Source organism: Ruditapes philippinarum, unplaced genomic scaffold, assembly GCF_026571515.1.
Source record: "Ruditapes philippinarum isolate M1 unplaced genomic scaffold, ASM2657151v2 ctg1017_1_1_1_1, whole genome shotgun sequence".
NCBI lineage: Eukaryota > Metazoa > Mollusca > Bivalvia > Venerida > Veneridae > Ruditapes > Ruditapes philippinarum.
Window position 1 is genome coordinate 18,294 of NW_026859308.1, and position 15,579 is coordinate 33,872.

Here is a 15,579-nt window from a genome sequence, read left to right on the forward strand (position 1 = left end):
ATTATAATAATTTTTACCGAAATATGAACATATTCAGGTGAGCCATAAAAATCCCAGTGAACGGTCATTTTTATTAAATTCAAATATTTTTGGAATCAAATAGTTTGGTTTTTGTCACTTTTTGACTGTCTTTCATATTTGATATTGTTTTTGAGATAAGCAAAGAAGCTGTAATTGCAAACATTCTTGCCCTTTATTGTCTTTCCTTGTTTCTGTACTAAGCATTCCAATATGCTTTGGTATTGAAACTTTCTTATGCCCAAATATCATTTATACTACCCATAAGTACCATTTAAGCCGTGTCATAACCCAAAAAAAATAATGGGGTTTTTGGGCCCGCATGGGGGTCCAGACCACCTGTCATTTCCCCACAGTCATCAGGATCATACGGGTTTTGTTTCAAAACCCTTAACAAATAAAAAAACTGATAGCCTGGGCCCGGAATCCCTGCGGGTTTCAAAAACCCTTAAATTTTGGTTTTTCATGGGCGGCCAAATAGGAAAAATTAAAACCTGGGCCCCTACTTGGGCTTTTTAAAAAGAAACATATTTGGGACCTCACATTTAAAAAGTTTTTGGGCTTTTAATCATGACATTTTTTTGTACATAAAATTTAAAAACCCTGTTTTTTGAATTTTTTTTTTCTTAAAACCCGAACTGGAAATTTCCCCCAAATCAAGGACGTATTTAATTTAATTAAAAAAAGCAACTTTGGGAAATTGTAAGGGGTTTCCTTTAAAATCAAAATTTTTGTACTAAGGTTAACTGATTGATAAAGTACCATTATCAAAACGTGTTGACAAAAAAGCTGTAAGGGTCATTATTCAAGCTTTCCAGCTCAAAAGTTTTGTCATTATTGAAAGAAACCCTTTAAATCATTTCAACAGCATAAATATTGTGCTTAAGTTTTAGACTGATAAAAAGACTAGGACTAATTAAAACAAGCAATTATCATAGTATTGCAAGCAATCCATAAGTCCCCTACCGGTAAGAGCCCAAGCAAAAATTCTGAAGGGCCATTTGCCATTCACTTATGTTTCTATTTTAAGTAAATTTGTTGAAAAAGTTCTTTAAAAAGTGATCACAGGAAACAGTGACAGACGGACTGAAGGACACTCTAAAGTTATTTTTAAACATCCCTGTTATCAAAAATATCATTTTTAAAATCCTATCATGATTGAAGAAGTTGGAGTAAAATTACCAATTTCTCAAAAAAAAATCTAAGTTCAAAAGGGGCATAATTCTGGAAATGAGTCTTGCTAGAGTATTGGACCATCACAAAATGTTGAGTGATAATAAGAAACATTTATATGAAGTTGAAGTAGATACATTCAGAAAAAGAAGTTTTAAAAAAAAAAAAAAAACAATGTTTTTTCATGAAAATTTTAAGTTCAGGGGGGAAATTCACTGATAAATTTTGTGCTAGAGTTGTAAAACCTTGTCACATATGATGTGGTTGATTACACAAGCAACTTATGTTTAAAGTTTGAGAAAATACTTTTAAGAAATAAAAACTTATAGTGAAAAAAACTAAAAACTAGAATCAGAAATCTTGAAAATTCAGTCTATTTGTTTCCATAGCAACCAGGAATTTTCAACATAGGAAGATTAGAAAAGGGATGTGCATAATTTCCATACTGCCATATACCCATATGTCAAGTTTCATAAAACATATTTTCAGTAACTTTTTTGTGTTATCACTGGATCCAGGTTATGTGTAAAATTTGCCATATTTTCAATCTATTTGTTGCCATAGCAACCAGAATTTTCAACATAGGAAGAAAAGAAAAAGACGTGCATAATCTCCCCATACTGCCATCTATCCATATATCAAGTTTCATAAAAAATATTTTCAGTACTTTTTGCGTTATTGCGGGATCCAGGTTATGTGTAAAATTTGCCATATTTTCAGTCTATTTGTTGCCATAGCAACCAGAATTTCAACATAGGAAGAAAAGAAAAAGACGTGCATAATCTCCATACTGCCATCTATCCATATATCAAGTTTCATTAAAATATTTTCAGTAGTTTTTGTGTTATCGCGTGATCCAGTTTTGTGGACGGACGGACTGACGGACGGACAGACGGACGGACGGACAGACAGACGGACGGACGGAGGGAGGGTAAACCTAAAGTCCCCTCCGGTAAACCGGTAGGGGACTAATAATAAAAACATGTACATGCATAATCATAATATCACAATCTTTTCATAAGCTTTGATTATATCTTTGTCACTCTACATTTTTAAACAATTTTGCTTGCACAATGGAAACCAATTTTCCTCTACAAAGCCATGTTTGCATAACTGCCTTGTATACAGGTTATATCTGCGATAAAAATAACAATAAAGTTATATTATCCTACACAATCTTTCATTAATTTTACTAATAATCCGGTCACATATTCACAGAAAACGCTCACGGAAGAGCTAGGGATTAATTCCTGCATCGTCTGTAGCTACCTTACTGGCAGTAAGCTCTCTGTATTTGTAATGTAATCAATCTTAGTCAGTCCTTGTATATCTGTAGCGATCCTTGACAATTTTGAAACATGCACATCCAAATATGACCCATTAGAGATTAGAGCAGGTATTGCTGTATCAAGTATTACCCATTAGAGATTAAGAGCAGGTATGTTTGTATCAAGTATGACCCATTTGAGATTAAGAGCAGTTATGCTGTATCAAGTATTACCCATTAGAGATTAAGAGCAGGTATGCTGTATATAGTATGACCCATTAGAGATTAAGAGCAGTTATGCTACATCAAGTATGACATATTAGAGATTAAAAGCAGGTATGCTACATTAAGTATGGCCCATTAAAGATTAAGAGCAGGTAAGCTGTATCAAGTATGACCCATTAGAGATTAAAAGCAGGTATGCTACATTAAGTATGAACCCATTAAAGATTAAGAGCAGGTAAGCTGTATCAAGTATGACCCCATTTAGAGATTAACAGCAGGTAAGAAGCAGGTTATGTTGTATATAGTATGACCCATTTGAGATTAAGAGCAGGTATGCTACATCAAAGTTTGACCCATTAGAGATTAAGAGCAGGTATGCTGTATATAGTATGACCCATTAGAGAATTAAAGAGCCAGTTATGCTACATCAAGTATGACCCATTAGAGATTAAAAGCAGGTATGCTACATTAAGTATGGCCCATTAGAGATTAAGAGCAGGTAAGCTGTATCAAGTATGACCCATTAGAGATTAACAGCAGGTAAGAGCAGGTATGTTGTATATGTATGACCCATTTGAGATTAAGAGCAGGTATGCTACATCAAGTTTGACCCATTAGAGATTAACAGCAGGTATGCTGTATATAGTATGACCCATTAGAGATTAAGAGCAGGTATGCTGTATCAAGTATGACCCATTAGAGATTAAGAGCAGGTATGCTGTATCAAATATGACCCATTAGAGATTAACAGCAGGTATGCTACATCAAGTATGACATATTAGAGATTAAGAGCAGGTATGCTCTATCAAGTATGACCCATTAGCAGCTTAAGAGCAGGTATGCTACATCAAGTATGACCATTAGAGATTAAGAGCAGGTATGCTACATCAAGTTGAACCCATTAGAGATTAAGAGCAGGTATGCTGTATATAGTATGACCAATTAGAGATTAAGAGCAGGTATGCTGTAATATAGTATGACCCATTAGAGATTATCAGCTGGTATGCTGTATCAAGTATGTCCCATAAGAGATTAACAGCAGGTATGCTACATCAAGTATGACCCATTAGAGATTAAGAGCAGGTATGCTACATCAAGTATGACCCGTTAGAGATTAAAAGCAGGTATGCTACATCAAGTATGACCCATTAGAGATTAAGAGCAGATATGCAACATCAAGTATGATCCATTAGAAATTTAGAGCAGGTATGCTACATCAAGTATGACCAATTAGAGATTAAGAGCAGATATGCTACATCAAGTATGACCCATTAGAAATTTAGAGCAGGTATGCTACATCAAGTATGACCCATTAGAAATTAAGAGCAGATATGCTACATCAAGTATGACCCATTAGAGATTAAGATCAGGTATGCTACATCACATATGACCCATAAGAGATTAAGATCAGGTATGCTACATCAAGTATGTTTTGTTTGTTTGTTTCATTTTATTAAGGGGAGATAAAATACAAAAAATAAAATCATGAAAGATTTTGTAGGTTATCAAGTTTTTCAAGTTTTCTGATTTAACAAAAGATTATTACCTAAAACTAGAAATGCCTCACTGTAGTATAACATATTGCTAACATCAGAGCTGGCTTTCACTTACTTTCTCAAAGTCAAAATCTCAGCTCAAATCTGAGATTTGTTCTCAACTCAGAAACTTAGAATGAGATTTTTCTCAGTTTGGCTTTCACAGCTGTCTCAGTTAGTGAAAGTCGGGCCAGTTCTCATATCCTGCCATAAAACCTTGGAATAAGCTCTCACAAAATGTAGTGAATGCAAAAAAATATAACTGAATTATAGCAAGCTAAGAGTGAACAGTTTCTGGCAATGAATCTTGAAGCTTCTAAAATAAAATCTGACCTCTAAAATGTTTACAATTTTCCTATTATGATTTGACTTTATCCCCTTTGTCAAAAGACATCTAGAATCATGACAACTTGAACTACTGTAAAGGGTTTTAAATTCACTGGCATTGTATTTTCCTTTATACCGAAAGTAACTTATTCACAGCTTCATGAATTCCAGCATTTTTCTTAAACGCATAAGCTAAATTTTCGCGTTCTTGAAATAAAAAGATCAGGACACTTGATTGTAAAATTTCATACTGAACCATAATGTTCTGATAATACGCTAATGCCATTTATACATATCTAAAATTAATATGAGCCGCTTCATGACAAAACCAACATAGTGCGTTTGCAACCAGCATGGATCCGGACTAGCCTGCGCATCCGCACAGTCTGATCAGGATCCATGCCATTCGCTTACAACCTCTATAACAAGTAGAGAAACTGATAGCGAACAGCATGGATCCTGATCAGACTGTGCGGAGGTGCAGGCTGGTCTGGATCAATGCTGGTCGCAAACCCACTATGTTGGTTTTGTCATGACGCGACTCATATCAATAAATGCCTATCTTAAATATAAGAACTTCTATCACAATGGTTGACAAACACGTGCCACAAAATGTCTATTCTAAACAAACTGATATGATCAAGAGGTCACTTGCTTTAGCTGGACTTGATGAAAAGAAATTATCAGTAAACTGTCCTGTGTGATAAACGTTAACTGTACAATCTAACTGATATATGCTTTAGGCATTTATACTATAGAAATTAAAATATACATGTTTAAGGTTTTCATTTGCTGTGATAACTGTACATTTTCAGGGCTCGAATTTAACACTCGCAGACTAGCAAAATGCTAGTTGAAAAATGATTTTGCGAGTTAGATTTATGACTACTCGCAATTTTTTGCGAGTTGAAGAAAAAACGGAATACGCTCGTCAGGAAAATCCGAAATTATAAATGGGGCGTAATATTCGCAGGTAGTCCCAAGTTATGACTATGCGCACACTTGCTGTCTTGTTTACATTTTCTATACCTTAACCTCGCTTAAAAAAATACACAAATTTAAACAAGTCCAAATGTCATTTTGTCCGTGTAAATCAAGCGTGATCGGAATAAAATGTCTAAACGAAAAATAACGAACTTCTTCCCACTTACTGAAGCAAATGTGTCTTCTGATAACAATACTCTGAGTACAGAAGATGATTCACAGTCTATCAAAAGGAAGACAATCAGACCTTCAGTTAAATCGGTTAAAAAATGGGAGAAAGAACTGCATGTCAGTCTTATGTACAAACTTGATGAAGCTTGAAATGTTGCCAAAATATTTTGCGCCGACTGTTGTGCGCATAATCCAGACCAGATATCGTCGTTATAGCGACAATATTGCATTATTATTTTTTTACATGTAGATTGACATTTGATAAGAATCCCTGTCCCCTAAATCAAGTTTTCGAGTAGAAAGTTACGTTGCTGATTCGTACCCCGGGCAGTTTGAACTCGTCCAAATAAATTACAATTTTAATTTTGTTATTCTCTATATCCAGCAACAACTTTGTCTTTCAGCACATCAAATAATTAAACTTAAATTTGAAGTATTATAATTTTTTTCATGCCCAATTTCATGATTAAGTTAGCTGTTACAAAATATGTTAAAGCCTTTAATGCAGAAATAAAAAAAAAAAATTCATATTAATAAAAACATTTTCAATATAATTCATTATTATGATACATAATTGTAGCAACAATGAATTTATTATTATGGTACATGATAATTTAAACAATTAATGAATGTACACAAAAGTTTAAACAATTTTGGAATTAAAAAATCATTGTAGTAAAAGTGCTAGTTAAATTCAGTTTTTGCTAGTTAAAAATTTGTCCACTAGCAAAAAATTGCTAGTGGCCAAAAAAGTTAAATTCGAGCCCTGCATTTTGTGTGACTGTGTGTACTTAATTGATGTTTATGTCAAAGATTGCCTTGTGAATTAAAAAAAAATTGAAACCATAATATTTCTTAACATACTTATATTGTTCTTGTATTGGGATATTTATTTTCTAATATTTACAACACTTATACTGCAAAATGAATTTTGTGTAAAACTTAAACAACTATTTATGAATAACACAATAATTGTTACACAAATAGTGGTTTTTGAAATCAAAGATTTTTTAAAAAGCGGATATGGAAGAAAATCAAAACCATGAATCAACTTCCCTATAAACAGTAGCACATACAAGCCAAAACTTTAACCAATTTCCAATTTGCAATAAAAAGAACTTACAACATTATCTTCCAGTACAGAGAAAACACAGGTGTACATGTCTGATTGATCAATGATTACTCTCCTGTGTACATCTGGTTGACTAGCAGTTTCACTGGCCTGTCAATTAAAATGGTATAACATTTAAAAGGGCTGAATGACAAAAGAAAACACATTAAAATGGCTTACAGTTCAACTGGCCTGTAAATTAAAAGGTTAAAGCATTTAAAAGGACTGAACAACAACAACAAAACGTTACAAGAGCCACCGCTGGGCGGGGGCAACGCTCGACTTTTTACTTTCTCTAAAAGCAAACAAAGAAATGTTTGAACAAAATCTAAACTTTTCCTTTTTTTTAAAATTAATCGGTCTGTCTTGTCACATTAGTTTTGTCTATATATTTTAAATAGAAACACCCAATTCTATTAATAGAAAATTCTATAAACAGAAACACGCAATTCTATAAATAGAAACACGCAATTCTATAAATAGAAAATTCTATAAATAGATACATGTGGTGGAGTCACGTGGTGACACATGGTGGTGTCACGTGGTTGACACATTGTGTCACATTGTGGTGTCATGTTGTGGTGTCATGTTGTGGTGTCACGTGGTAGAGTCATGTGGTAGAGTCACGTGGTGGAGTCACGTGGTGGAGTCACGTGTTGGAGACACTTGGTGGAGTCACGTGGTGGAGTCACATGGTGGAGTCACCTGGTGGTGTCACATGGTGAAGTCATGTGGTGAAGTCACGTGGTAGAGTCACGTGGTGGAGTCACGTGGTGGAGTCATTTGGTGGAGTCACGTGGTGGAGTCACTTGGTGGATTCAATTGGTGGAGTCAAGTGGTGGTGTCACGTGGTGGTGTCACATGGTGAAGTCACGTGTTGAAGTCACGTGGTAGAGTCACGTGGTAGAGTCACGTGGTAGAGTCATGTGGTAGTCATGTGGTAGAGTCACATGGTAGAGTCACGTGGTAGAGTCACATGTTAGAGTCACGTGGTAGAGTCAAGTGGTGAAGTCACGTGGCGTAGTCACATGGTGAAGTCACGTGGTGGTGTCAAGAAACAACAAGGTCTTGTCCTTAAGTATGTTCTGTTATAATATGAAGTTGATCCCTTCAATAATAGCAAAGTTACAGCCAGTTACAGCCAAAATAATGAAAATTTTAATAATTTGAACTTCAAAGTCAAGGTCATTAATGAGTGAAGGTCAAGGTCTGTCTGGTTATTTTTAAGGGTTATCCTTGAAGATTTTTATGTTCAAGTTTGAAGACAATCCATTCAAAAATAACAAAGTTACAGCCAATAACAGCATGAACAAGCAAAATTTGGACTTTGAACCTTGAAGGTCAAGGTCATTTATGGATGAAGGTCAAGGTTAGTGTGATCTACTGAAAGGTCTTGTCCCAAGGGTTGTTGTGGCCAAGTATGAAGACAATACACCAAGAAATAAAAAAGTTATGATCCAGGTTGCCCTTCCGCGACTGTAGCAATACTTCTACTTTTTTTTCAAAAAAAAAAAAAGTCGAGCTAAAAATGACTTCCTAGCAGTTTCACTGGCCTGTAAATTTTTTTGCTACTAATTTTGATTTTATGCAGTTTTAGGTTACATTTTTTTTTATTCCAAGCAGATCCCTAAGTTTCATAATTATGAAATAAGGGTTTTCTTTTTGATATGCACTGACAAGGGCCAACATTTCTGCCTTCATGTGACTGTTGTTGACCTGATTTAGCATATCTACAAAACAATAAATCAATACTGATGATCTAGTGGTATTTTGAATATAATCTTACCAGAGCTAGCATTTCTGCCTCCAAATGAGTTTTGTAGACCTGATTCAGCATATCTACAACACAATAAATCAATGTGTTTTGAATATATACTTACCAGGGCCAGCATCTCTGCCTCCAAGTGAGTTTTGTAGACCTGATTCAGCATATCTACAACACGGGATATCACAGGTAGCCTAGCTTGTTGCCCTGGTAACAGCATCTGTCTACATACATCTAGGATCACACTTTTACTGTTTTGTCTTTGAAGAAGGAACTTAATCAAGCGACACTGACAAAGAAAATATAAATATAATGGTATAATATGAAACAAGAGGGCCAAGAGGGCCCTGGATCCCTCACCTGAGAAATAGGTCAAAAAGTTTAAGTGGAGTCCCTTTCACCCGAGAAGAAATTGCGAAAATCAAAACATTGAGAAAAATACAGGATTTACAGTACATAAAATGAAAATCAATAAACCCTAGGGCTGGGTCAATTTTGACCCTAGGGCTTTCATTTGAACAAACTTGGTAGACATCCACTAGAAGATGTTTTATGCAAAATATCTAAGCACTAGCTCTTTTGGATTTTCACAAGAAGTTTTTTAAGTTTATACATGTATATATAAGGAAAATCAATGCCCCCCTGGGATGGGGCTAATTTTGACCCTACAGCTTTTATTTGAACAAACTTTGTAGACATCCATTTGAAGATCTTTCATTCTTAATATCTAAGCTCTTGCTCTTTGGGTTTTTTTAAAGAAAATCTTTTTAAGTTTTTACTATAGACATGTAAGGACAAGAATGTCGAACGACACATATACCCCCCCCCCCCTTTCTAGCCATTGACTCACATAATTGGGTAATTTTATTAAAGAAACTTGCCAAAATGGGTACATGGAAGTGTTTCAATTATGGAAAAATCAAAGGAAACCATTTTGACATTTAAGGCCCATGTGACATTGACCTTTGACCTAATGACCCCTAAATCAATAGAGGTCATCTAATACTTATGACCAATAACTAGGTGAAATATGAAGACTTTGTGATGAATACTTTTCAAGATAATCAGCGGAAACCCTTTTGACATTTAAGGCCCCTGTGACCTTGACCTTTGACCTAGTGACCCAAAAATCAATAGGAGTCATCTACTAGTGATGAACCAATCACTATGTGAAATATGAAGACTTTGTGATGAAATTCTTTTTAAGATAATCAGCAGAAATAATTTTCACATTTTAAAGGTCCCTGTGACCATTGACCTTTGACCTAGTGATCCCAAAATCAATAGGGTCATCTACTAGTGATGACCAATCACTGCGTGAAATATGAAGACTTTGTGATACATACTTTTTAAGATAATCAGCAGAAACCATTTTGACATTTAAGGTCCCTGTGACCTTGACCTTTGACCTAGTGACCCCAAAATCAATAGGGGTCATCTACTAGTTATGACTAATCACTATGTGAAATATGAAGACTTTGTGATGAATACTTTTCAAGATAATCAGCGGAAACCATTTTGACATTTAAAGCCCCTGTGACCTTGAACTTTGACCTAGTGACCCCAAAATCAATAGGGGTCATCTACTAGTTATGACCAATCACTGTGTGAAATATGAAGACTTTTGTGATACATACTTTTCAAGATAATCTGCGGAAACCATTTTGACATTTAAGGTCCCTGTGACCTTGACCTTTGACCTAGTGACCCCAAAATCAATAGGGGTCATCTACTAGTTATGACCAATCACTGTGTGAAATATGAAGACTTTTGTGATACATACTTTTCAAGATAATCAGCGGAAACCATTTTGACATTTAAGGTCCCTGTGACCTTGACCTTTGACCTAGTGACCCCAAAATCAATAGGGGTCATCTACTAGTTATGACCAATCACTATGTAAAATATGAAGACTTTGTGATAAATACTTTTCAAGATAATCAGCGGAAACCATGTGGTCTACCGACGGACAGACCGACAGACCGACAATATGAAGACTTTGTGATAAATACTTTTCAGGATAATCAGCGGAAACCATGTGGTCTACCGACGGACAGACCGACAGACAGACAGACAGACCGACATTAGCAAAACAATATACCCCCTCTTCTTCGAAGGGGGCCATAAAAATCAGACCCCCAGGGCCAGGCAAGAGAGATGAGGAGATGTCGTTTAAAGTAAAAATTTACGGACGCCAGACGAAAAGCGATCACAAAAGCTCAGTGACAGGTGAGCTAAAATGGAAATTAACTATTCTCAAAAAAGAATATTACCGATAACTAATCATCTCTAACTTGTCTGCTTTTCAAACTGGAAAAATCCATTGATCTCTTTCAGGGAAATTTTCTAAATAAGTACTGAAGGATTGAAGGAATAGCAACAAGTGGAGACCATGTTCAGAAGCATGGATGTGCTGGTTAATCTTGGTCTACACTGGGTCCATGTGTAGAATCAATTGTCACCAGCATGACAAAAAGACTTAAATCAATGCATAAGACCCTCAATAATACTTTATTTTGTAATTGTTTTCAAAGACTCTTATAAACAGGGTGTCCCAAAAGAAAAGAAACACTTTGAAATCTCAATATTTTTGCTTTATATTCGACTATTTAAATTAAAAATACACCATTTTAAAGGGTAAACTATGAAGTTTTTATAAGCGGTACTAAAATTGTAACGTTTTGACGTCATGACGTCATTTCAAAAATAACATATTTTTCAAACTAGGCATGTTTGACACTTAGATCAGCACATTTTTGTGGTGAAATAATATTATGAAACTAAAAGTGTTACTGATGTTTAAATCAATTTAAGAAATCTACTGTGAGCAGAGAGAACATTTACAAAATTTTGAACAAGTTTTGAACAGTTAGGATCAGTTGCTGATGCTCCGAAATCTGGTCTACCAACAACAAGTAATGAAAATGTGAATTCTCTTCGAGATTTGTTAAATGAGAGTGTCAAGTGTCAAAAAGATTGGATAAATAGATTGCAAGATATTGTTACAGACAGATGGAAAGACGGATGGATAGACGGATGGATGGATGGATGGAAAGACATCATGTCAATATCTAATAATAATTACAATAAAAACAATATTAAAATACCTTATCTGGAATCATAGTTACTAATGGGACAAGTTGCCGTTCTACATTCCAAAGACATCCTGAAAAATCAAGTTCATTTCATATTTCATAATTCCAACAACAATTTGATTATAAAACAATTTTATTTCATTGTATTTTTTTAGGATAGAAATGTCTGCAAATTTATCTTTTTTATATGTTGGCTTGGCTAATTATCACACATTAATGGTGTCAGTGCATGGCAACAGAAAACCATGTAGAAATATTTGATTTTTAATATTTACAAGAATGTGTTTGGTAAACTAAAATGTCCCCGCCCAGATTTTTGTCAGAAACAAATTTTCTAAAAAGGTTTACCCATTCCCTAAGTTATGGACAAAAAATTGCTAAAAAAAAACCAATGTAAACACAGCTATATAACTTGAAAGACTCATGACTTTTTGTTAGTGTGAAAAATGTAAGTTGGCATGTCATTGCTATTTGATGAAGTTGTTTATCAATTATATATAATACCAGACCTTAGCCTTGATTCCAGTGACCTCAAACTCCAAACAAACTTTAATGACAACCTGAGGTAAAATGAGGTAAAATGTAAAAATCTATTGTTAGCACAGGTGACCTTGACTTGTGAGCCGACACTGGACCATCCAATGTATGTTCATTCCTAATGTGAAACATATCAGTCAATAATTAAAGGTTGTATAAGCAAATGTGAAGAAATCTTTTTTTTTTGCACACTTGACCTTGACCCACTGACTTTAATCTCAATCCAAAGGAAGAAGACCATGCAAGTTATCTGTCAACTTAATATGAAAAACATCAGTCAATAATAGAGGCTGCATAAACAAATGTGTAGAAATTTATTTTGGCACTCTCAACCTTGACCCACTGACCCTAACTAAATCAAAAGAAAAAGAACTTAAAAGTTATCTTCCTATCAAATAAAACTGACATCTGTCAATAAATAAAGGCTGTGTGAGCAAAAGTGTAAAAATCTATTTTAAGCACTGATGGCTTTGACCCAACTGTCCCCTAACTCCTACAAAAGGTAGAAGACTTCTTAAGTTATGTTCCTATCATATATAAGACATCTGTCAATTAATGAAAGTTTTAACTGTGAAAGTATAAAATATCTATTTTTGGCAATGGTGATCTTGACATTGACCCAAATGACCCCTAACTACACCCGAAGGAACAGGACCTACATAGGCATGTCCATATTAAACATGACAGGTGTCAATTTCAAATAAAGGCTGTATGAGCAAAAATGTGTAACAAAATAATTCGAGACTCAAGTAACTCCTAACTACATCAAAAGTAAGAGGACCATTAAAAGTATCTACCTACCAAATATAGAAGACATAATTACATAAAAGAAAATATTAGGAGAAATTTGAGAACTAAATCCAACTTGCTGGAATAGATTGGGGTCAATTTGTCCAATAATATTGATTATCCCTGGAAAATGGAGTGAGCAAATGATCTGAAATTTTGCATACAAACCTACATAGTTACAGTTATACAAAAATCTTAAAAAAAGATTTTTGGTTCTTCATGTCAAAAACACCAAGTGGAGTCCTTTTAAAGTAAAGATAACAACTTGTCATTGAAAAACATACAAATGGTTCCGGAGCTAGCCCTAATAAAAAGTGTATTCATAATCCATGTAAAAAAAATTTATGCCGGAAAATATGACATTTAACCAGAATTCTACCTATAACTAACAGAGTTTGAGAAGTTTCTGCATAATATATACTGGATATTAAATAGGTGTTGGTTCAATACTGAATTTATTGAATGGGTTGAATAAAATTATATAATTATTATACTATATTATTAAATAATATCTTTTGATTACATAACGAAAACAAAGACTGTTTAAAGTTCAAAAGAATAATTTTTCATAGACGCACATGTAGAGTAACATTCACATTTAGTGCATCAAAACATTTTATATTGCAAATGACATCACATCAAGATATATGCATGGCTGTAACTGGCAGTTGTATGTGATAAATATTATCATTTTGATAAGTTACAGCACTGACAGTGTCTTGGGCTAGATAGCATCATTAAATTTACAAACTTGCCTTTATTTTTACTTCTTTGAACAATTTCAAAGTTTACATGGAATTAAATGTAAGATTTGGAGGCATATTACTTTAAAGTCTACCACGTGCTAGTTATGTGTACATTATATAAAAACGTGATGTCAGTGACATTTAAAAACTGTACAAAGTTGGCGAATACATGAGAACAGTGTTAAGAGCTGTCACTGAAGTAGATACCTTAAAAAGTAAAGAATTTATAATATTTCTTAAAGGAAATCCTAAGTTCAAAGAGAGATAAATCTGAAAATACTGCTTCAAGAGTTATGATCTGAAATCTGCATGCGGACACTGAGGCGAGTAGGAAAGCTCTCCATATATGTTGTTTAGTCAAGCTCAAAATGATGTCTTAAACACACTTAAAAGTTAAAAGACAAGTCAGGTTTTTGAAACATTTGGTAACTGTCATGAAGTTTGTTTTTTTATCTTCAGCTTCAATAAGAAAATAGTTCTAAACAAAGCCTGTCAATGGACAGCACCCTCCACCTTTCACAGACTGCTACATGGAGTGAAAAATATTCTGCCATAGAGCTTAGCAGACTTACCATATTTGCCAATCATAATGAAAAAGTACATTTGTATTTCAAAGAATTGAATATCTTTAACAGAAACAAAATATTCTAAGCGTTTTAGTTTCAGACACAAGTTTTTCAGATATATTAACTATACAAGTCTATATAAAGTGACCATCTAGACATGTTTTTTTTTTCTTTTGTTGTTTTTTAAACATAATGGGCTAATTATTTTTGCAGGTTAAGTGTCATAATTATGGAAAGACAAACACATGGACAGTACAAAACACTGGTCTATAATACTTTCCTAAATTTGTAAATAGGCTGTTAAAGAGCTTACCTAGTTTTGCATCTATGACAATGTCTGGCTGGAACACAATCCAGTTGGCAGAATCTGTATTGGGTTAAGATCATATGCACAGTACATAACAGAGCTTAAATATTTCAAAAACAATTCTATTGGATGTCACCTACAAAGTTTGGTGATGATCTTTACAGGATGTAGTACCACTAGCTTTTTATTATAACACTTTGTCTACCGGTTGTGAACATTTTTTTATCAAGTAATACATATATCCATCCACACATGTAGAAGAAATGCTGCTGTCAAAGAGAGACACTGTCTTGACGCAGCCCACCTACAATATACATCCCATTTTGTTAAACAAGAGGGCCAAAATGGCCCTAGATCGCTCACCTGACCCATCAAACTCATCCGAGCAATTCCTAGACAAGCATTCTGACCAAGTTTCATGACAGACCTGTGAGTCAAAAATGTGACCACTAGAGTATTAACAAGGATTTTCCATCTTTGAGCAGTGTGACTTAGTTTTTGACCTCAGGTGACCCATATTCAAACTTGACCTAGAAATCATCAAAACAAACTTTCAGACCAATTTCCAGGATATTTGGATCAAAAAGTAGTCACTAGAGTTTTAACAAGATTTTATTATTTTCAGCTCCTGTGACCTAGTTTTTCATCTTAGATTACCCATTTTTGAACTCATCCAAGCTTTTACCTAGACAAGCATCCTGACAAAGTTTGATGATGATTGAGGCAAAAATGTGACCGCTAGAGTGTTAATGAACAAGTGTCATCGGATGACTGACATTCAACATTCCTAAATGCTCACCCTGAACTAGCTCAGGTGAGCCAAAAAGGCTTATAAAAGTTTACCTCAGTTGCACGTGATTGATTGATTTTCTTTAAACTGGGCAGTCAAGGATAACCTACAAAAGTGCAAGCACTTATTTCAAAAGGGTCCTTGCTATGAGAAACAAGGGAATCCAGGAACCA

The 15,579-nt window shown here is 34.5% G+C and overlaps 1 protein-coding gene across 1 annotated transcript in view; it reads right to left on the bottom strand.

Moving 5' to 3' along the window:
- LOC132756024 (regulator of MON1-CCZ1 complex-like) overlaps positions 1–15,579 on the bottom strand; it is a 61,621-nt gene that overhangs the window by 17,863 nt on the left and 28,179 nt on the right. Inside the window, exons 13-16 of the mRNA XM_060746983.1 lie at positions 14,623–14,676; positions 11,684–11,742; positions 8,692–8,865; positions 6,793–6,922 (exon numbers count right to left, since the gene is read on the bottom strand). Of these exons, the coding sequence (XP_060602966.1) occupies positions 6,793–6,922; positions 8,692–8,865; positions 11,684–11,742; positions 14,623–14,676 (417 nt within the window). The remainder of the gene's footprint in view (positions 1–6,792; positions 6,923–8,691; positions 8,866–11,683; positions 11,743–14,622; positions 14,677–15,579) is intronic.